The sequence below is a fragment of the Setaria viridis genome, chromosome 1 (genome assembly GCF_005286985.2).
Source record: "Setaria viridis chromosome 1, Setaria_viridis_v4.0, whole genome shotgun sequence".
Taxonomy (NCBI): Eukaryota; Viridiplantae; Streptophyta; class Magnoliopsida; order Poales; family Poaceae; genus Setaria; species Setaria viridis.
Window position 1 is genome coordinate 38,236,652 of NC_048263.2, and position 19,936 is coordinate 38,256,587.

The 19,936-nt window shown below is 43.7% G+C and overlaps 4 protein-coding genes across 11 annotated transcripts; 1 reads left to right on the plus strand and 3 right to left on the minus strand.

The window, feature by feature from the left end:
* Positions 1-1,000: 1,000 nt before the first annotated feature.
* LOC117839066 (presequence protease 1, chloroplastic/mitochondrial) lies at positions 1,001-8,469 on the plus strand. Its single transcript, XM_034719314.2, has 19 exons — positions 1,001-1,409; positions 1,812-1,992; positions 2,176-2,350; positions 2,443-2,575; positions 2,677-2,747; positions 3,347-3,430; positions 3,760-3,850; positions 3,990-4,510; positions 4,603-4,767; positions 4,870-5,088; positions 5,319-5,446; positions 5,541-5,730; positions 5,893-5,976; positions 6,054-6,151; positions 6,465-6,729; positions 6,831-6,993; positions 7,170-7,350; positions 7,765-7,836; positions 7,960-8,469. The coding sequence occupies exons 1-19, from the start codon at positions 1,118-1,120 to the stop codon at positions 8,099-8,101; spliced, it is 3,255 nt and encodes a 1,084-aa protein (XP_034575205.1). The 5' UTR covers positions 1,001-1,117; the 3' UTR covers positions 8,102-8,469.
* A 1,954-nt stretch (positions 8,470-10,423) lies between these two features.
* LOC117839159 (uncharacterized) lies at positions 10,424-11,355 on the minus strand. Its single transcript, XM_034719432.2, has one exon. It carries the CDS (start codon positions 11,181-11,183, stop codon positions 10,737-10,739), a length of 447 nt encoding a protein of 148 aa, XP_034575323.1. The 5' UTR covers positions 11,184-11,355; the 3' UTR covers positions 10,424-10,736.
* Positions 11,356-11,511: 156 nt separating this feature from the next.
* On the minus strand, positions 11,512-15,062 carry LOC117839144 (uncharacterized). 2 transcript variants are annotated; one of them, XM_034719420.2, is made up of 7 exons: positions 14,647-15,062; positions 14,468-14,565; positions 14,228-14,369; positions 13,553-13,645; positions 13,336-13,455; positions 12,906-13,168; positions 11,512-12,123 (listed from the first exon to the last, which is right to left on the minus strand). In XM_034719420.2, the coding sequence occupies exons 1-7, from the start codon at positions 14,813-14,815 to the stop codon at positions 12,013-12,015; spliced, it is 996 nt and encodes a 331-aa protein (XP_034575311.1). In that variant the 5' UTR covers positions 14,816-15,062; the 3' UTR covers positions 11,512-12,012. The 2 variants fall into 2 exon arrangements, with proteins under 2 accessions (XP_034575311.1, XP_034575302.1); XM_034719411.2 differs by having other exon boundaries at positions 13,553-13,648; positions 14,647-15,059.
* A 632-nt stretch (positions 15,063-15,694) lies between these two features.
* LOC117839108 (methionine aminopeptidase 1D, chloroplastic/mitochondrial) lies at positions 15,695-19,822 on the minus strand. 7 transcript variants are annotated; one of them, XM_034719374.2, is made up of 11 exons: positions 19,609-19,822; positions 19,427-19,496; positions 18,737-18,965; positions 18,176-18,337; positions 18,061-18,102; positions 17,567-17,638; positions 17,233-17,312; positions 16,580-16,677; positions 16,375-16,422; positions 16,183-16,252; positions 15,695-16,032 (listed from the first exon to the last, which is right to left on the minus strand). In XM_034719374.2, exons 1-11 carry the CDS (start codon positions 19,703-19,705, stop codon positions 15,984-15,986), a joined length of 1,017 nt encoding a protein of 338 aa, XP_034575265.1. In that variant the 5' UTR covers positions 19,706-19,822; the 3' UTR covers positions 15,695-15,983. The 7 variants fall into 7 exon arrangements, 5 of the variants coding, with proteins under 5 accessions (XP_034575265.1, XP_034575257.1, XP_034575274.1 ...); XM_034719390.2 differs by having other exon boundaries at positions 15,945-16,032; positions 16,183-16,232; positions 19,609-19,821; XR_004636800.2 differs by having other exon boundaries at positions 15,963-16,032; positions 16,183-16,232; positions 16,375-16,433; positions 19,609-19,821.
* Between the last annotated feature and the right edge of the window lie 114 nt (positions 19,823-19,936).

Below are 19,936 nucleotides of genomic sequence, written 5' to 3' on the forward strand. Positions count from 1 at the left end.
GCAAAATCATTATTATATAGAAAAAAAGTAAGATATATACATATAAGATTATAGAATTGGTATTTTAAATCAGTGTGCAATCTCATACATACCTATCAAACTGTATTCTGTCAACCATGACCTTCACAACATCCTAGGTGTCAATATTGACGTCTGGCCAAGCGTGTTCTTTAAGGGCTAGTGCAATGCGGGTTCATGATCGCGGACTTTGGGTTGTAGGGGCCGGCGGCTGAGCTGCCGACCAGGAATTCTTGCGGCGGAAGTGACGGACTTTGGGTTGTAGGGGCCGGCGGCTGAGCTGCCGACCAGGAATTCTTGCGGCGGAAGTGATGAGCTCCATGGCGACGTTGGCCTCGTCTCTGGAAATGCGCGTCGCGGCGGGGAGGTTTTGAGAGGGAAGCCACAAAGGAAAGCGGAGCGAGCAGTTGGATATGAACGTGGCGGGGACTAATGCGAACGACTACGAGGAACTGTTGCCAATTGGGTTGGTTTCGCTTTTGTAGTCGATAACTAGAGAGAGAGGGGCCGCCAATGGGCCAACTATTCACAATGGGCTAACTGCACAGCACTTGGGTAGTTGGGTGTGAGAAGCCCAACTCCAAATTTCGTAATCTTTTTTCTTCGGAAATTACACATTCCAGGGAAGAGGAGAGAGATAGAGAGAGAGTGTGTCTTTTTTTTTTCTTCTAAGCTGAAATTGAAATGTCAAACGAAAAACTCTACTTCCAGAACTCCCAAGACAGACTTGCAAAACTCTACTAGATCACTCCCATGTCCATGCTGGAGACACGTCCATATACGACAAAAAATTGCAACACGCTTTGGCGTGTACCACAATTCACACCAACTCGCCATCAACCACACGAAATTTCACCAAACAATCCCAGCCATCCAAAAATCCACCCTAAAAGAAACCTCAGAGAGTCCGACAAAAATCGAAGATTTTTCTCTTCTCTTCACCTTCTTTAAGCCCAAGCAAAACCTCGCGACCGAAAAAGCCCAGCAACCGAAAGCCTAATCGCAACAAGCTACGCCGCCCACGTCGCCGCACCCACCTCCTCTCCAACTCCAATCCTGACCTTCCCAGAGGCACACCGGCAAGCTGGACACCTACGGCATGGAGCGGGTGGCGCTGCTCCGCACCTCAGGCCGCCGCCTCCTACACCGCTGCCGCGGGGGTAGGCCTGCCGTCGTCCCCGCAGCCGCCTCCTCGTCCTTGGCGCGCCGGACGTTGCCGTCCTCATTCCCGTCGCGCGGCTACTCCGCGCTGCCCGGCGGCGGCGCGCGATTCCTGGCCGCGGCCGCGCCGCTGCACTGCTCCGGGCGGTACTGGCCGGCCGCCACGCCACGGCTGGCGCGGAGGCTGTCCGCGCCCGCCGTCTCTACATCGCCCTCCCCTGTGCCCTATGGTGAGAACAGAGCTGCTTGTGTTCGAGCTTATCCGTAGTGCAAAGGGTAGTGAGGTGTGCTCTTTTACTTGCAATTGCCGAAGCAAAAGAAAGAAATGCATTCAATGGCTTGGGAGCACATAGTTGATTGTGAGTATAGATGTAAAAGTTGCATTGTGATGGCTAGTGTATCAGTGTATGCCGGGATTTCCTTTTGCGTACCATTCAGGTCTCAAGATTAATTTTTTCTCATAAAAACTGCGCATTTGCTATGTTGTTTTGCTCATAATTTTGACATGGGGCAGCTGAATTTGATAATGCACTACTTCAAAAGGAAGCCATCATTCAAACTACGTCCTTTTGTTATTTGAAATCAAGGCTATATTTTATAAGAGTGTGACCTCTTTCTTCTGACATAAGCAGATACAGATGATGTGCATGAGTATGCTGCAAAGCTCGGATTTGAAAAGGTCTCTGAACAGATTATAGATGAGTGCAAGTCAACTGCTGTTCTTTACAAGCACAAGAAGACGGGTGCTGAAGTGATGTCTGTGGCAAACGACGATGAGAATAAAGTGTTTGGCATTGTTTTCCGGACCCCTCCGTAAGTGAATCTATTCCTTGTTTTCTTTGTTTTTATTGATGGTAAATTTGTATCCTGTTGTCCATTTAGCATAGGATTTGTCCAAAAATGAGCTAGTCAGGCGTAAACATAGATAGAAAAAAAAAAGAATCAATGCATGTAAGCTTACTGTGGTGTTTTAAAGAAGTATCTTTTTATTACCAGGAAAAACTCGACTGGTATACCCCACATCCTTGAACATAGTGTTCTCTGTGGATCAAAAAAATACCCTTTGAAAGAACCATTTGTTGAGCTCCTAAAAGGAAGCTTGCATACATTCCTGAATGCATTCACATATCCGGATCGGACATGTTATCCAGTTGCATCAACAAACACTAAGGTAATACTTAATGATTACAGATATGCTTCAGTCATTTGTCCTAGTAAACTCTTTGTTTAGCATCATCATTGCACATTTGGTTCCTTTTCCAGGATTTCTACAACCTGGTAGATGTATACCTTGATGCTGTCTTTTTCCCTAAATGTGTGGAGGACTTCCAAACATTTCAACAAGAAGGTTGGCACTATGAGCTTGACAACCCTGAAGAAGAGATAACGTACAAAGGTTTGGTTATTAATTTGAACCCAATGGAGCAAGCACATTTATATGTGATGTTACTTATACTTCAAAAAGTATTTGAATATAAACATCAATCTGTCACTTAGGTGTTGTCTTCAATGAGATGAAAGGAGTTTACTCTCAACCCGATAACATAATGGGACGTGTATCCCAGCAGGTAAATTAATTGTTCTGTTTCAGTTGTTTAATATGTTTGCCTTTACGTTCGAGTTCTAAGATTTTTGGAGAACCCAATTACATGTTTTATTGTACTTCGTGATATTGCCCTGAGATACCTTTTGGGAGGGCCTAACACGATCTGGCCTTTTTTACAATCTACATCTATTGCTGACTTTAAACTTTGACCATATAAATTAGTTGATTTTTTGGGTTAACTTCTATACTGTCATTATTTTCAACCAGATCCAGACTCATGGGTTGGTATATTGCTCCTTTTTTCTTCCTGATGAGTTGCTTAACCAAGCATTGCAATGAACCTGGGTCCAGGGATGCTGCACTTTCCTGATATCATTTTGCTTCTTGTTTCAGCTGGGTTTATTTTAGACTTTAGTACAGAAGGGAGCTGTAACTTTATCTTATTATATGCTTAATTGATGGGTTCTTTCCTGGTTTATCTGTTTGTGCTAATAGGCCCGGATACCCGATTTTGCATGATCTTGAGAACCCTAAGGCATTTTTTCATAGTCTCTCTTTTTCATGATCTTGTTTTGCCAGTTGGTAGAAGTAGAATGCATAACTTTTTGGAACCTTCTGCAGGCACTTTCCCCCGAGAACACATATGGTGTTGATAGTGGCGGGGACCCAAATGAAATCCCAAAGCTTACTTTTGAAGAATTCAAGGTTTGATCTTAGTCTGGATCCAAATTTGGGATTTTCATTTATTAGTTACTTTGCATGCTCTGTACCAGCAATGGAGTGCTTCATGGTGTCTTTTGAGCTGTTAGCTATTACATGGGCCAGCAAGGGCCCTTTACTCTTTTATAGTTAGGGGTTTCGACAATTGGTGGTTTTTGCTAAAATTATAAAGATCAAGTGCTAGATCACTGCACCTGATTTCATTGTAGCACCACCAATTTTTTTTTTTTGTATTTTGGAGTAGCATTAATCTAATTTTAATTTTTAGTTTGTTGCTTATTAGTTTTCACTTTTTTTGTATGTCTTGTGTCCAGGAGTTCCACAGTAAGTATTATCATCCAAGCAATGCGAGGATCTGGTTCTACGGTGATGATGACCCAAAAGAGCGGCTGCGTGTTCTAAGTGGTAAGTTGCAAATCTGAGAGCAAATGCTCATCTTATCACATGGTTGTATTTCTTGAACCACCTTTTCATGATGCTCCAACTTTTCCTGTTTCTTACCCTCTTAAAACTTATGTCCTTTTCCTACCCCTTTCTTTTCTAGAATACCTTGACCAGTTTGAAGCCAGCCCTGCTCCTAATGAATCGAAGGTTTGGCCACAGAGGCTATTCAAAGAACCAGTGAGGGTCATAGAGAAGTACCCTGCTGGTCAAGAAGGTGATTTAACAAAGAAATATATGGTGTGCACTAATTGGCTGTTGTCGGAGGAACCACTAGATGTAGAAACTGAGCTCGCACTTGGTTTCCTGGATCATCTATTGCTGGGGACTCCTGCTTCACCACTTAGACGGATTCTTCTTGAGAGTGGTTTAGGAGATGCTATTGTGGGGGGTGGTGTTGAGGATGAGCTCCTTCAACCACAATTTAGTATAGGCCTGAAAGGTGTATCAGAGGATAACATTCAAAAAGTTGAAGAGTTGGTTATGCAGACTTTGAAGAATTTGGCAGAAGAAGGTTTTGCATCAGAAGCAGTGGAGGCTTCCATGAACACAATCGAATTTGCTCTTAGGGAGAACAACACAGGATCATTCCCTCGAGGCTTATCACTGATGCTTCGTTCGATTGTATGAATAACTATCTCATCACTTTCATTTTAAGAACAGGCATATGTTTCAACATATCCATGTCATACCTTCAACTTCACAAAAAATTGCAGGCCAAATGGATATATGATATGGACCCTTTTGAGCCTTTGAAATATGAACAGCCATTGCAGCAATTGAAAGCGCGCATTGCAGAGGAGGGATCAAAAGCTGTGTTCTCACCACTCATTGAAAAATTTATTTTGAATAATACACATCGTGTCACAGTTGAAATGCAGGTCAGTAGAGAACTTCTCACTTCAGATTGGTTACATTAAGAAGTTAAGATAGCCTTTTCCTTATGCCTCAGATTTACTTCAAATTTAATCTTTAATGTGCAGCCTGATCCAGAGAAAGCATCACGTGATGAAGCAGCTGAGAAAGAAATTCTAAAACAAGTGAAAGCTAGCATGACTCAGGAGGATCTTGCAGAGTTGGCACGCGCTACAAAGGAGCTAAAGGAAAAACAAGAAACACCTGATCCTCCAGAGGCTCTCAAGGCTGTCCCTTGTTTATCATTGCAAGATATCCCCAAAAAGCCTATTCATGTACCAATAGAGGTGTTTCCTTGTCTTGCAACTATGACATATTTGGCCCAACATTTTGGGTTTCTATTTACCTCATTTGGAGCTCAGATGCCAGCTTAGCCCAAAATTCTGGCTCCAGCAGAGCTTAAAAAATGGCCCAACATTTGTTTTTTCTGAGTGGGTTATATATTTTTAGCTTTCTTCCTTTTACTGTTTCAGTTAGACTAGAAAAATGGCCATAAATGGCATTTGCATATATGCAGGTTGGAGAGATAAACGGTGTCAAGGTTTTGCAACACGATCTCTTCACCAATGACGTTATCTACTCTGAAGTTGTATTTGACATGGGTTCGATGAAGAAAGAGCATCTACAGTTGTTACCATTGTTCTGGTGAGCTGGTTGATCGATACATTGTTGTTGATTTATCATGAAGATTTGCTGTATAGTATGTGGCATTTGAACTAACTATGAGCATGTGTGCCAGCCAATCCTTACTGGAGATGGGAACAAAAGACATGGACTTCGTGCAACTCAATCAATTAATTGGAAGAAAAACTGGAGGCATATCAGTTTATCCATTCACATCACCAGTTAGGGGTAAAGAAGATCCTCTTACTCGCATCATCGTTCGGGGAAAGGCAATGGCAACACGAGTAGAAGACTTGTTTAATCTGGTATGCTTTTGCTAATTTTCTATATATATGTTGCCAAAGGGAATGCCAGGGTGCAGAAGATATGCTTGCTACTTAATCTGTTAACTTGCATGAGAACTGATCTTGTGCAATCGCTGCTCGCATATTGCATAAGGGAAATAAACATTTTTTGTCGTATTTCAGATGTATACCATTCTTCAAGATGTTCAGTTCACAGAACAACAGAGGTTCAAGCAGTTTGTTTCTCAAAGTAAAGCAAGAATGGAGGTACTAAACTATCTCTTTATATTTAAATTGTCATAAATTTCCTTTGATGTGGTCACGTAACGATTTGTCCAATACAGAATCGCTTGAGGGGCAGTGGCCATGGCATAGCAGCTGCTAGAATGGACGCTAAGTTAAATGCAGCTGGATGGATTTCTGAACAAATGGGTGGTGTTAGGTAATATTCTTTATGGTATATGCACATATGCAGATTGTCAAGTCAGCTGTCTCCCGGAATGGAATTTATCATTACTTCCTCCTAGGCATATTGCATTACTCTGCGGTAGCCTATTGTAGGTTTACCTCTATGATATGGTTTCTTGGTTTATTCTCTTTTTTGTTTCTTTTGTGTGAATCTTTTCATTGCTTTGATAAGCCATTTGTAAGAAACACAATTGTCTTCCGCCCATGTAGCCTCTCTATTTTTTTTTCCGGCATGCTACTATGCCAAGATATTCATTTATTTGTAATTTGTATGCTGCTATTGGCAGTTATCTCGAGTATCTGCGGGACCTGGAAACTAAGATTGATCAAGATTGGGACAGCATATCATCTTCACTTGAGGAGATGAGAAAGTCTATTTTTTCCAAGAATGGCTGCTTGATCAACCTAACAAGTGATGGGAAAAATCTTGAAAAATCAAGCCAACATATTGCTAAATTTCTTGATTCACTCCCAAGTAGCCCATCCCTTGGAAGTGATCCATGGCTTTCTCGACTACCATATGTTAACGAAGCCATTGTTGTCCCAACTCAGGTAAGGGCTATTAGTCTGAATGGCTTACAACAATAATTGAGAGATTATTCCTCATTGGGAATTAGGCATAGTGAATTTTCAATATCATTCTGTTTTTTCAGGTAAATTATGTTGGCAAAGCTGGAAACCTTTACCAAAGTGGATACCAGCTCAATGGAAGTGCCTATGTCATCTCGAAGCACATAAGCAATACATGGTTATGGGACCGTGTTCGAGTTAGTGGTGGTGCATATGGAGGCTTTTGTGATTTTGACACCCATTCAGGTACTTCTATTCTAGTTTTGTTTCTTGACCTGTTGTTTCAACTTTTCCCATATAACAGGTAAAATGGTAGAAAACTAGGTCCCATTGCCCTCCCTTTTATATTTATTATAGTTTTGTGTTACACTTCCTGCTGGGTAAATTATTCACATTATGCTAACTATTGTTTACTGTTGCAGGAGTGTTCTCCTATTTGTCATATCGTGACCCAAACTTACTGAAAACACTAGAAGTCTATGATGAGACAGCAAAATTCCTTAGAGAGCTAGAAATGGATGATGATGCGCTCGCAAAAGCTATTATTGGAACCATTGGCGATGTTGACGCCTACCAGCTACCGGATGCTAAAGGTTACAGCAGGTATGTAAACCTCTGTTTGTGCTGCGTACTCTCGTACAGCACAAATCAACCAATAATTGATGATATACCTTATTGGTGGTTTTGATCAAACATCTATATTGATGAAGACCAATAGTGGTATATTGATGAAGACCAATAGTGGTGTACTGTAAACCGGTGTCTTGTCACTTGTATGCACACGGGCAGTACAGCCCAGCAACACTCTCTGTGACCCAGCCTCATTTCAGTGCAGTAGGCCCAAGCCTGAAAAATGTGAATTAAATGTACTGATTTTTTTGGGGGAAATAGGTCCTGCTACTGGTACACCCTGGTCTTTGAACACATCTAGTAGATTATATAGTACAGTGTCTTATTGGAAATACTCTTATATAGTACTATGTGATTGTACTAATCGCGCACATTACCTTTTTTCAGTCTAGTGCGATATTTACTGGGCATCACGGACGAGGAACGTCAACAAAGACGTGAAGAGATACTATCAACAAAGTAAGCAAATCCAAGATACAAACATAGTAGAAATCTTTTTTTCTTCTTCTGCTTGTCGGATTCTCAAGCGAGATGTTTTCTACACAAGGAACATTGATTGTGTTGTTTTTTTTCTGGTGGCAGCCTGAAGGATTTCAGGGAGTTTGCTGATGCAGTCGAAAGCATCAAAGACAACGGGGTTGTGGTTGCTGTTGCATCACCTAATGATGTGGAAGCTGCAAACAAGGAGAAGCAGGTATTCCCAGAAGTAAAGAAGTGCCTGTGAGGTCCTCCGCTCCTGCCTTTGCAGGATTAGTCGTGAGGTGTTTCTTCTTCTTCGAAATTTCCACTTCAGGCCTTCACCCTTGACTGCAAGTCTGCCAGTGTAACACATGGCGGGAGCAACATCTCGACGCCAATGGCTGTAACCGAATCCTGGCTTCTCTTTTCCCATGCAATTTTGGGAGGCAATAATTAGTTCAGAGCGAGGAGCGAAGCACATTGGTATGTGCTAGACTTCTCACGGCTTGCGATGCTGTGTTTCCCCATGTAAGCTTATAGCTCAGTCAAGTCGGATGTAGACAATGATTCAGACAGAATAGAAAAAGGAGAGAATGAGATTTGCTCAAATTGTTTTGGGTTTTCCATATTGAATACACCCTGTCCATGGATTGCAAACCGGTTTCATCACAATTTTTTTCGACGAATGTTTTGATCACACGCTCACACTGAGATTGCTATCTATGATCTCCTTATCCTGACTAAGCCGGACAAATAGGAAACATGAATCTGCCAAATCATGTACGAGTAAATTGTAAATTGTAATGCATCTTTCTGAATAGCGATAGATATCCAAGCAGAGGAAACTGCAGTAATGGTGAAATTGGCTTCGTGCTCTGCTACTGCTAGTGGTACGCCTGGTGCTGCTAAGCGGAAGCCATGGCCACGGCTCCCGCTCCGTTGAGAAGTAGCGCGGCGACCCTCGCGTTGTAGCTGGGAGGAGCACCCAGGGCGGAGGCCTCGCTCGCTTTCGGGAGTAGCGCGGTGGGCGAAGAGCGGAAGGGATCGCGGAGGGCGTGGCCCTGCCGAGGAGGACATCTCCGGCCGGAACGTGGGCGGCGCGAGCAGACGCCGCCGCCGCAATCGCCGGGAGCCCGGGATGCTGGATTGCGGTACACGAATTTTTCAAATAGCCCCCTAAATTTGATCGTTATTAATAATCGCGATCCAAATATTTACACAAAACCCCCTATATTGGATCGCGATTAATATTCGCGATCCAACATTTTGCAAAAACACCCCCATTTCGGGTGCGACGATCAACGGCGGCGGACTGAAGCAGACTGAGTCGGGGCGCGCGGCGACGGCCCGCCGGTGAACGGTGGCAAAAGAGGTGCGCACAACATATTACCTGCGGCGGAGATCTCGAAGGTCTGTTAGTGAGCTCTGATTTTGCCGCTCTTCAGTCCAACAGATGCGGCGACGAGGAGATCACGTTTGGGAAAGGTTCCCGGAACGTTTGATAGAAGATTGGAAGTTCGAAGCGCTGATTTTGGGGGTCGATTTGAAGGAATTGGAGTTTGTGGTGGCGCAATTCGAGATAGTCCAACCACGGCAGCCCTCGCCGTGCCGGAAGACGAAGCCGGGGAGGAGAGGGTGTGGCTGCTGGCTGGGGGGACGAAATGAAATTGTGAATGGCCGAGGGCCGAGAGGGAGGCGAGGAGATGCGAATGGAGGCGGAGAGGCAGGCGTGCGCAGCGGATTCAGACATTCAGGTATACAAGCAGGTTCAGGTTGTTCTTGGGTGAGTTAGGCCTGGTTTGGTTCGTTTGCTTATTTTTAAGCACCCGTCACATTGAATGTTTAGATACTAATTAGGAGTATTAAACGTAGACTATTTACAAAATCCATTACATAAGTGGAGGCTAAACGGCGAGACGAATCTATTAAGTCTAATTAGTCCATGATTTGACAATGTGTTGCTCCAGCAAACATTTGCTAATGATGGATTAATTAGGCTTAATAGGTTCGTCTCGCTGTTTAGCCTCCACTTATATAATGTGTTTTGTAAATAGCCTACGTTTAATACTCCTAATTAGTATCTAAACATTGATGTGACACTTGCTTAAAAATAAGCAAAGGGAACCAAGCGCCCCCTTAATCAGCCATTAGGAGAACACATTTACATCTCTTGCTGCATGATCAGACGTACACCTCGTTGGATAACATGATCAGATAACATGGTACATCTGTTGCCGAGACTCAACTCAAGCTTTGGCCCTGTAAATTAGTTGAATTTTGTTAAATTTCTAGGCTGTCATTGTGAGCCGAGACCAGACCCCAGGCTTATAGATTGGCATACTGTTCTGCGTTCTTCTGATGGATTCTTTACCTAGCAATGCAAATTTGCAATGCGGAACATCATCCAGTTTCCTTATCCGCTTACCGGATTGCCCACCCTGATATTGGCATTTTAGACCTTTGCCGCCGCGGATGAATGCCAAATTCTGGCAATATAACATCATCTTACTGGCAACAGCTCCCTCTCCATCACAGTAGCAGAATGATGACTTGCCAAGCAATTTTGGATGCAATGACTAGGTCAGAGTGATGAGCGAAACACAATAGTCATAGTAGTGTATGCTAGATCGATCGTTCTGCTGTGCTTCTCCATGTTAGCTCAGCACTGAAACAAATCAGATGTAATTCTGACACAATATGCAGAAGAGATGATGAGATTTGCTCAAATGGATTGCGGGAGATTTCCATACTAGAGTATATCGAACTGAACTATCTATAATTTGCGGCAGTTGCAAAATGAGCAAGATGCATTAATTTGAAACATCAATGAATCTAATCATGCCTTGACGATATCTAGTCACATCTGCAGGCTGCAGCTACGGAGAATTCGAAGCAGCACCTCACTTCCTGCTCTGCTGCGCCTGGTGCTGCTGCTTGTGCAGCTGGGCGGACGCGATGGCCAGCATGGACCGCACCTTGGCGACGGCCGCGGTCTTCTCCGGCGGGCAGCTCGCCAGCGCCACCCGCAGCGACCGCACGGCGGCGTCCGGCCGCCCCGCCCCCAGCGCCGCGCACGCCGCGCGGTACGCCTCGTCCGCGACCCTCGCGTCGTAGCAGGTCGGAGGCGAGGCCGCGCCCCCCTCACCCTGACCCTCCTCGGGCGTGGCCTGCGGCTGCGAGGAGGCGGAGGCGGGGGCGGGGGCGGGGTCGAGGAGGGCGCAGGCGTAGGCGTACTCGGTGGAGGCGATGGCCGCGTCGATCTGCGACATGAGCGACTCAGGCGTCGACGGGAAGCTGCGGATCGCGTCGAACGGGCTCCACCCTCGCCGCCCGCCGCCGCCTGACATTGCTGGTGGTGGTGGTGGTGGCTGCCGTGATGCGTACCGTAAGCGATGAGGAAGAACCGACGAGGTCAGACGCGAGGGGGAGTTTGGGCTAGCAAACGAACCGAACCCACCGCGAAGCGTGGCGCGCCGAAGTCCTAGCCGGTCTGAGCCCGATTCTTGCGTATCGCTGCCGTGCGCCCCTCGTGTTGGAGCCCTGTCGAAATCGCACCGCACGTGACACGACCGACATCACGGGCGTACGAGAGCTGGTTCAGCCGTTCAGGGAGAGCTCGCGATCAGAAACGGGCGTCGCCAAAATCATGATCATACAAACATCGATCAGAGCCAGTAAAGTTGGAAGATGACCAATAGATGAATCATTAAATTGAGTTAACCACCACCAACTCCAATTGTACTTCAACATCATCCCTCAAAAACTTTTGCTCCCAACTCCCAAGTCGACTAAGCTACGTTTTACATCGTATATACCGGGTCAGAAAGGAGAAAACAAAGCAGTATAGTGGCAAAAAAGAAGAAAAAGAAAAGAAAAACTGTATGGCTGTGTTGAAGTTGCATTTGCATCAGGAATCTCAGGGGATGTTTAGCTCCCTTAATTCGTGTCACATCGAATCTTCGAAGGCTAATTAGGAGGACTAAATATGAGTTAATTATAAAACTAATTACACAGATAGATTCATCTTGCGAATTAACCTCCATCTCCATCTGTGCAATGAGTTTTATAAATAGTCTATATTTAATACTCCTAATTAGTATTTAAACATTCGATGAATAAAATTTTAGGGGTGGGAACCAAACGGGGCCTCAATGGGGCTGCTGGGAGGCTGTTAGCTCATGCACCGATGACACCAGACATCCATGGCACAACAACAGGAGCAGTGGGATGAGCGTCTCTGTAAGACTCTGAATACTTGTCCTTGAAGTTCAGTTTGGGGTGGTCAGCCTGCAAGGAACAGCATAAACCATCGTGAGTGAGATATATTTGCCAGGGAAACGAAAATGACCTTTTTTTTTTCATGTGCTCCCAAATGATAAATTCAATCAGTCAGATGTTTGGACAAATATTTGTCCTTGAAACCGCTGACATGAAAGGAACCTGTGACTTCCTCAAACGAACAATCGATCCTAACTCAGACAAAAACATTTAGGTCCAATATAATAAGAGGAAAACTGATTGTTACCATGAGTAATGATTTTTTTAGAAGGAATAGCTAAAAACTAAAATAAAGCAAGCAGCCAAGCGCAGACAAATGGCTCAGCATAAAGTCAAGAATGTCAACCAATATGCCACTAACTTGTTCCTACATCATCCTAGCTTATTATCCAGACTAGGTCAAAATTGCAATGTTTTGCAAGCATGTGGAAAAATCAGATTACTCTTACAATCAAAGCCGAAAACAAATGTAATGACTACATGTTACATGTCCTACACCATGTTTTTATTTTGCTTGTGCTATTCAAATCACTTGACACTAGTTATAGGAAGAGTACAGTGCTCTTTAACTTGGGAAGGAATACACAAATATCTCCTTAGTTCCATACAGTTAATACAGTTAACAATTAACTTGTGTGATACACATAGAATGCACAAAACACTGAGGTCCTTAGTTAGGAATAACAAAGAACCAGACAGTGCTAACAGTCATCTAAAGCTAAAAATGGTAAAGGTGAAAAAGATCAAAGCGCTGCAATAGTTGCAAAATACAGATTAAACAGACATGATACCTGTTTCAACCAGCACTCCTGATGTTTATGTTCATATTTGTCTGGCGAGTAGCATCCAAATTCCGATGGGCAATAAACCCATATATTGCACTTCAGTTCCCCTGGCTTTGCATTCTTAGCTTGATCAAGACAAGCTTGACAACAATCAGCAGCAGATTCTTTGTGGTGTGTTAAGCCCCATCTAACAGCAGCACCATCGTAATCAGTATGTAGCTCAGCGTTACATTGTGGGGACAAAGGTGGACCTGCTATTATCTCTTCTTCTGCAACAATAGAGAACAATGGGAATCATAATTCAAATCTTTCTTTGGGCAATTCAAAACTCATTAAGTAAAAAACACAAAGGGTCCAACTTGACACCTTATGTGCTCTAAACATGATAAGTCAATTTGGACTCACTGCAGGACAATGTAAGGAGTAGGGAACTAACCTTCTGGTTCATTTTCAGGTTTGTCATCATGTACAGTATGCGTGACTTCCTCTGGTATCCAAAGGCCAATATCCTCCATAAGCATACGCCAGTTGAACTCCAGGGCTCGTTTTAACATTCCTATAGGGAAAAATCAAATTCAAGTTCTACAGTTGAGAAATCAAAATATGTAGAAGAACCAAAGATACCCAATTATTAGAAAGCAATGCTCACGTACTAGTTTCGTCACTGGATAGGTCCAAATTTGTCTGATTTTGAGTAGATGCACTTTTGATGTCTTTCAACTTCTCAGCACGCCATGATTCAACAACTTCTGTCACATATTAGGTAAAAGATATATAAATACTTGAATCATCTGTACAATACTACAAGACTACATTTAGGTCACAAATTAATCTAGATCTTGCATGCTGCAAAAGTAAAGAGCAAGCAGGCATTGCACAAAGCCAAAAAAAAGGGTCACTTTTAGCACTAATTTTGAAAGTAACATAGAACATAGCAGAAACAAATTCATAGGAAACTGCAGGAATGCTAATGTCAAATGACTCGGACCACTACCTCATTATTTTGCTTGAAGGCTAATCCATAATCTCTTTATGTGCAAAGAACCACTAAACAAAGTAACCGGAGCCACTTATATGAAAGCATTTAGCTCAAGTCACAACTGCAACTAGCACTGATAAGCACTGAGTAATTGTTTTTTTTAAAAAAATCAGCTATCCACTGAGTGCATCAATGGCGTGCTTAAAAATTGACCCACCCTTTGCTCAACTCAAATGGATGTCAAGTGGGCAACAAAGAGCAGGATAAGATATACATTAAGGCCAAGTACGTGTAGTAAAGACAATGCCCTATCTCTAGTACATAAAATGGTAGCACTAAAGCATAATACCTCTTTGCTGTGCAAGGCTGCCATTACCCCCCAACTCCTGCAGCCGTCGTACAATATCATACGAGATCTTCTGCTTCAGCACCAGTGGCAGCTCCTTCCGCCACTTCTCCTCTCGCGCAAAAACCTTCTGCAGCTTCTTAACCTTTGGCATCCAGAATTTCAGTGGATTAGATTGCAGTATTGAGAACTAATAATAAACCAAAAATCTATTAAATACACAAGGTTGTCCACTAACAGTACCGCTTGCACGAGCTCAACAGGCTCCGCCTCGCGGCGAATCCGGATCGACTCCTCCACCCTTTTAATCTGCTCCTCCGTGTACGGCACCAATCCACCGTCTGCGAGTTAAGATCAAAATAACGTTCAATAAGATCAAAGAAAAAAACAAATATGCAAGCATGGCGAGAGATTCCACTCACTGTTGGGAGCGGTCGGGGCGAAGGAGGCGGGGGCGGTGAGGGAGCGGAGCACGAGCAGCGCGGCGACGAGGTTCCCTAGGCAGACGGCCACGGTGACGCGCCGGTAGGAGAACCACCCCGCGGTCGCGCGGCCCCCGAACGACACCGCCCGCGCTATGCCCCTCGCCATGGCGCTGCCTCCGCCGCCGCCGCCATCCCTACCGACGCGACATTGGTCTCCGATTCGCGAGGCCCCCGCCTCGATCTCGCCCGAGCGCCGCACCGCAGGAAAGACCAATGACCAATGCGCAGGCTACGCTCGATCGCCGCCGACGCCGTGGTGCTAGAAACTTCTCGAATCCGGCCGGGGCACAGGATTTCGCTGCTCCTTCTCTCGTTGCCGCAAGTGCAAAAGGGGGAATTCGGGGGCGGCGGTAAAGGAAGTAGGAATATGAAGCAATCCCTTGTGGGGCTTTCGGCTGTCCCATTGCCTGTCACGTGGGCGCTCGTTGATGCTAGCATTTGGGCCCACTTGTCAGGTTATGTTTTTGTTTTTCTACTCGGGCCAGGCGAGTAGCTCGAGCCTCGAGGTAGAATAACAGGAGGTTTTTGTTTGTGTTCAGCAGTGAGAACGAGAACGGAGGAATGCAGGGAAGACACTACACTGGATTGATTGGTTTGAATGCAATCATTAGCAACCGTGATTACAAATTGCTGCATTGTTTAATGTTGGAAGCTTCAGTTAACTTGCCTCGGAGGTATTAGAATCCCCCAAGCAGGCCCGTCATTGCTTTACAGTCATGGCGTCATGCAGAGCAAAATTCGGGGGGGGGGGGGGGGGGGGGGGGTGGATACAAGCAACAGCAACGACCAACCTGGTCTCTGACATTTCGAGTGATTGAGGATATAGTTGGTCAGTCGCTCGTGGAAAAGTGAGAACCAAGCAAAGGCCCGTCATGGCCTAACAAATGCGGCGAGATATGCCTTTCGGCAAGCCCAGCCACCAACCAACTCAAATCTAAACTGTCAGACCTACTTGCAACCACTCGACCGCCTGATGACATTTAAGTAAACACTAATTGAACACCACTCAAATTTAGCGTCAAAATAGTACAAAGTCTATACATGTCATTGTGCCAATTAGGCGAGATTATAACACGAGCCTGCTAGTTTGCATGAGTTTAGGTTGGACCAATTAGCCCATAAAAATGCAAGATCTCGCCAGCCAGCCGACTATCAATTGTTCTTTCTCCACCTTCCGTTAACACTGTGTCAATATTTCCGCACCATCCTCGGTAATCAGTATGGTGTGTTCGAATTGTGCTGACAAGCTGCCATCTTCCGTCACTGCTGTCCAGTCATCGGACCACATGACAGGATTTATGCTCCCCAAGGTTAGCATGGGCTCTGATGACAAAAAACGGGTGATGAAGTGAGCTTCATATGCTTTGTCTTGTTGCGGTATGTAATGTAAAAAAAACTATGCTTTCTAGCCATTAAAACAACTAGATGGCAGTAGTGTAAAAAACTATGCTCAAGAGTAAAAAAAACTAGTACTTGTGTGCACAAAGATGGCAGTGAGCAAATGGTGTGATCTTAGATCGTGCCTGAAAGAAATGCAATGTACCTGTTATTTTTTAAACATGTTAGCCCTAGGCATGACAGAATGTGAAATTTTAATCAGGTCGATGGACAAGAGCAACAATTTTAGTTACAGGTGAAACAAGGGCAAGCTGTGGAAACATGTACCTATAGTAAATGTTTGATTCAACATCATACGACCCCATTCATTGTTTCCTGCAAAATCCCTAAGTCATTACTCCACAGCACAGATATTAAATCCTAATGCTGATATGGTAGCACAATATAAAAGCAGTGCAACTAGAAGCTCGAGATTGTTGAGACATAAGCCAGCATTTAGTAAAATGATGTTTTCTTAAAGTGGGAAACTCACTGAAATGAAGCACAACAGGCTCAGCATGAAACACTTTTCCTACCCCGTGGCCAACAAAATGCCGGACTACACCAAACTTGAATTTATCTGCATGATCCCTTCAAAGATTAAATGTCGTAAGTATCAGCCTGCTAATGAATCAATGACTAGAAGTCTACAGAAGGAATAAGAGTTCATTTTGATTATCAAATCTGTTACAGAAACAACACTACACTAGCATACAGTCTGCAACAAAGCAGTGTCAATTAATCAGAAATCTGTACACTAAGACAATAATAAAGCTAATGACGATACAACTTATTGATAAACTGTATGTTGTTTTTAACATAATATAATGAAAATACTCCGTGCATCTGTTCAAGAGCATTGATTATTATAAATAAAAAAACATTCCCATGGTCATTTGAATTTCATCTCTAGCCTACACCAACTTGCTTAGGACTAAAAGGCTTTGTTGTTGTTGGTTGCTGTTCACTAGTATAAAAATCAAGTGAAGTCCTGTGATAGATGTACCATAACCAAAAAGTGTCGACTTATAGATTTATTCAGAGCTTAACCAAATAGTTCAAGAATAAGCACTGTATAAAAAAATAACGATGAAAAAGATACAAGCCCATATGCAAATCCAGTGATATAGCTTCTCATTTACATACTGTATAGTTCTACCAATTCGTTTGATCTCCACCCCAGGAGCACAGATTGATATAGCCTTGTCAAGACATTCTTTTGTCACCTGATTGGACAAAAGGTTACATTAAACTCAGAATCAATCATCATAGTAAATAATTTTTTTAGATAAGAGAAACTTTTATCATCAAGAAACTGTGAGAAAATCATCAATTAAGGAAAACAAAAGTACCTTGGTCTAACATTCTATCATCGATGATATCTCTTAAATACACGATATAATTTTTTTTGCAAATAGAATACAGTATTCCGAATTCTATTGTACTTTATTACTTAAGACTGAACACTAGTTGAGATCACCTGAACTAATTTCTTAGCTTCATCATCAACATCGCCACAGAGAAATGTAGCGGATGTATCACCATGGTAGCCCTGGAATAGAACATAATAAATATCATACAGTTGCAATAGAACATCTCAGAAATGGCTGCAGCATAACAACACGTGTTAAAAAAATCAAAATTGCAGTGATCCATATCCATAACAGATGGGACTGAACTGATATGGGCATGAACCAAAATAAAAAAAATAAAAAAAATCTCTAGCATATGTGTAGATTTTGTGTACCATTCTAATGAAAGGTTGTGCGTGACAGTGCAAGGAATCAAAAAACAAGATATCTCTCAAGGAAATCATTAAAAAGGTTATTCAGGAAAAAAATCTAAAGCATTGATGACGTTTAAGTAAGCGAAGTGATTTGTTTCTTTTTTCCTTAGTGATGGAAGCAAAGAAGTTTCAAAGAAACCAAAAGGACAGTCATTTCAGCTGGTATAGATAAGTTTTGAGTGGCTTACATTGAGGTAGACAGTAACATCAATATTGATGATATCGCCATCCTGCCACAAAGAAGGTTAATTGTAACTGTTTTCTATGTACTCAAAGGTGCTGCCTTGATTTTGGATGCCTAACCTCAAGTGGACGAGAATCTGGTATCCCATGACAGATGCATTCATTCACTGAAGTGCAGACACTCTTTGGGTATCCGCAATAACCAAGTGGTGAAGGATATGCTCCATTATCGATTATCATTTGGTGCACCGCTTTATCAATCTCATCAGTTGTTATGCCTGGCTGTCAATAAGATAAAATCATTCTCTGATGCATAAATCTTAGACCAAGCATATGCAGTTCAAGAATAACAACCACTGTCATACATCAGATGGAAAGAAAACTAACGGTCTGGTTTCCTTATGTGCTACCTATTTCTGTATCCTAGTTACAGATCACAGCAAGAAACAGATGGCGCAGCAAGAGTTATTGCCCATGCCAGAGAAAATGAGGGTGATAATTTAGAAGCGAAGGCACCTCTACTTGAGAAAGCTATAGGCATATATCATGTAGATTCAGTTCTATATGTGGCCAATCAGTACACTGTTTTTGAAATTATTGAATGAAATGAGGTTTCTCTAGTGAAAATAATGATTTACTGATTGAAAGAATAATCAAGCTTTTGTAGCAACACAACATTACCTTTACAAGAGTCCCAGCAAACTTCAAAACCTGTGCAGCAAGCTTTCCAGAAGCTCTCATGCACTCAATCCCTTTCTCGTCATGTATTTCAGGTCCATTATTTACACCAGGTCTTTGACGAGAATTGACATATGGAGGCCGTTGTATATGATCGGGAACACTTAGGCGTGGAGATACTTTCCCAGGACGTAGGCGTCTAGGGTTGTTTTCCGGTGTATCATCACGACTTCTGCGAAAGTTTTGTTACAGAAATACATGAGTGAGGATCCACATGTGCACTTCATACATAAATGACACTTACCAACAGTAATATCTAATTCTAGTCCAACTATGTAAGTCGTAAATCACTCCTAGCCCTTTTTTGCACATGTAAATTGAAAACAACACAACAATATTTGTAGAAAGAAAATCAGTCAGTCACATTGGATTACCAAACGATTACATCTAATTGTTTCTTAATTCTTAATATCATGACTCACATGGTCCCCTGCTCAACCTTCAGTTGCAAAATAACTCTAGAAACCAGAATATGTACTGTGAGTGACAACTGACAGGTAAAGCTAGGAGAAAATTATGATTCCATATACCAGCCACCCAGGAGGACACTTCAGAGCAGCTCAGAATCTGTACTAGTAATCCAACAAACCGAGAGCAGGAAATACGACGCGTCTGATGGGAATGAAAGCCCACCTCCTGTTGAAGAAGATATCCACTAAGTTGCATAGCGTTCTCGTCGCCTGATACGCGACCCGCCTGCTGCCTGCAAGAGAGAGAGACATCTGACATCTCAGCGAACTGCTGCCCGGGGCCGACGCGCTTAAACACGGAAACAGCCACGGAGTGGCAGAGCCGGAGATGCTGCGGGCAGGTACCTGGGGCAGCGGAGCGAAGGAGGAGCGGCCTAGCGGAGAGCGTGAGGCGGTCGCCGAGGAAGGAGGAGAGGAGGCGCGGCGACGACGGTCTCGCCATGGGGAGACGAGCGGAACCAACGCGAGAGCTCTACTGTGTGTGGCCGGCGGGCGTGCGGCTTCTGTGTGGTTTGGGAAGACGAGGTGCCGAGGCGGGTTGAGCCGTGTGGCGGCTGCCGCGGCGCCGCGCCGGCCTGCCTCCTCTAGGGCGCGCGCTTCTAACTGGCATAGTGGGCCGTGGGCTTAGGCCGGGCACTTATTCCAGGCCTTCCAAATGATTTTTGGGCTGGGT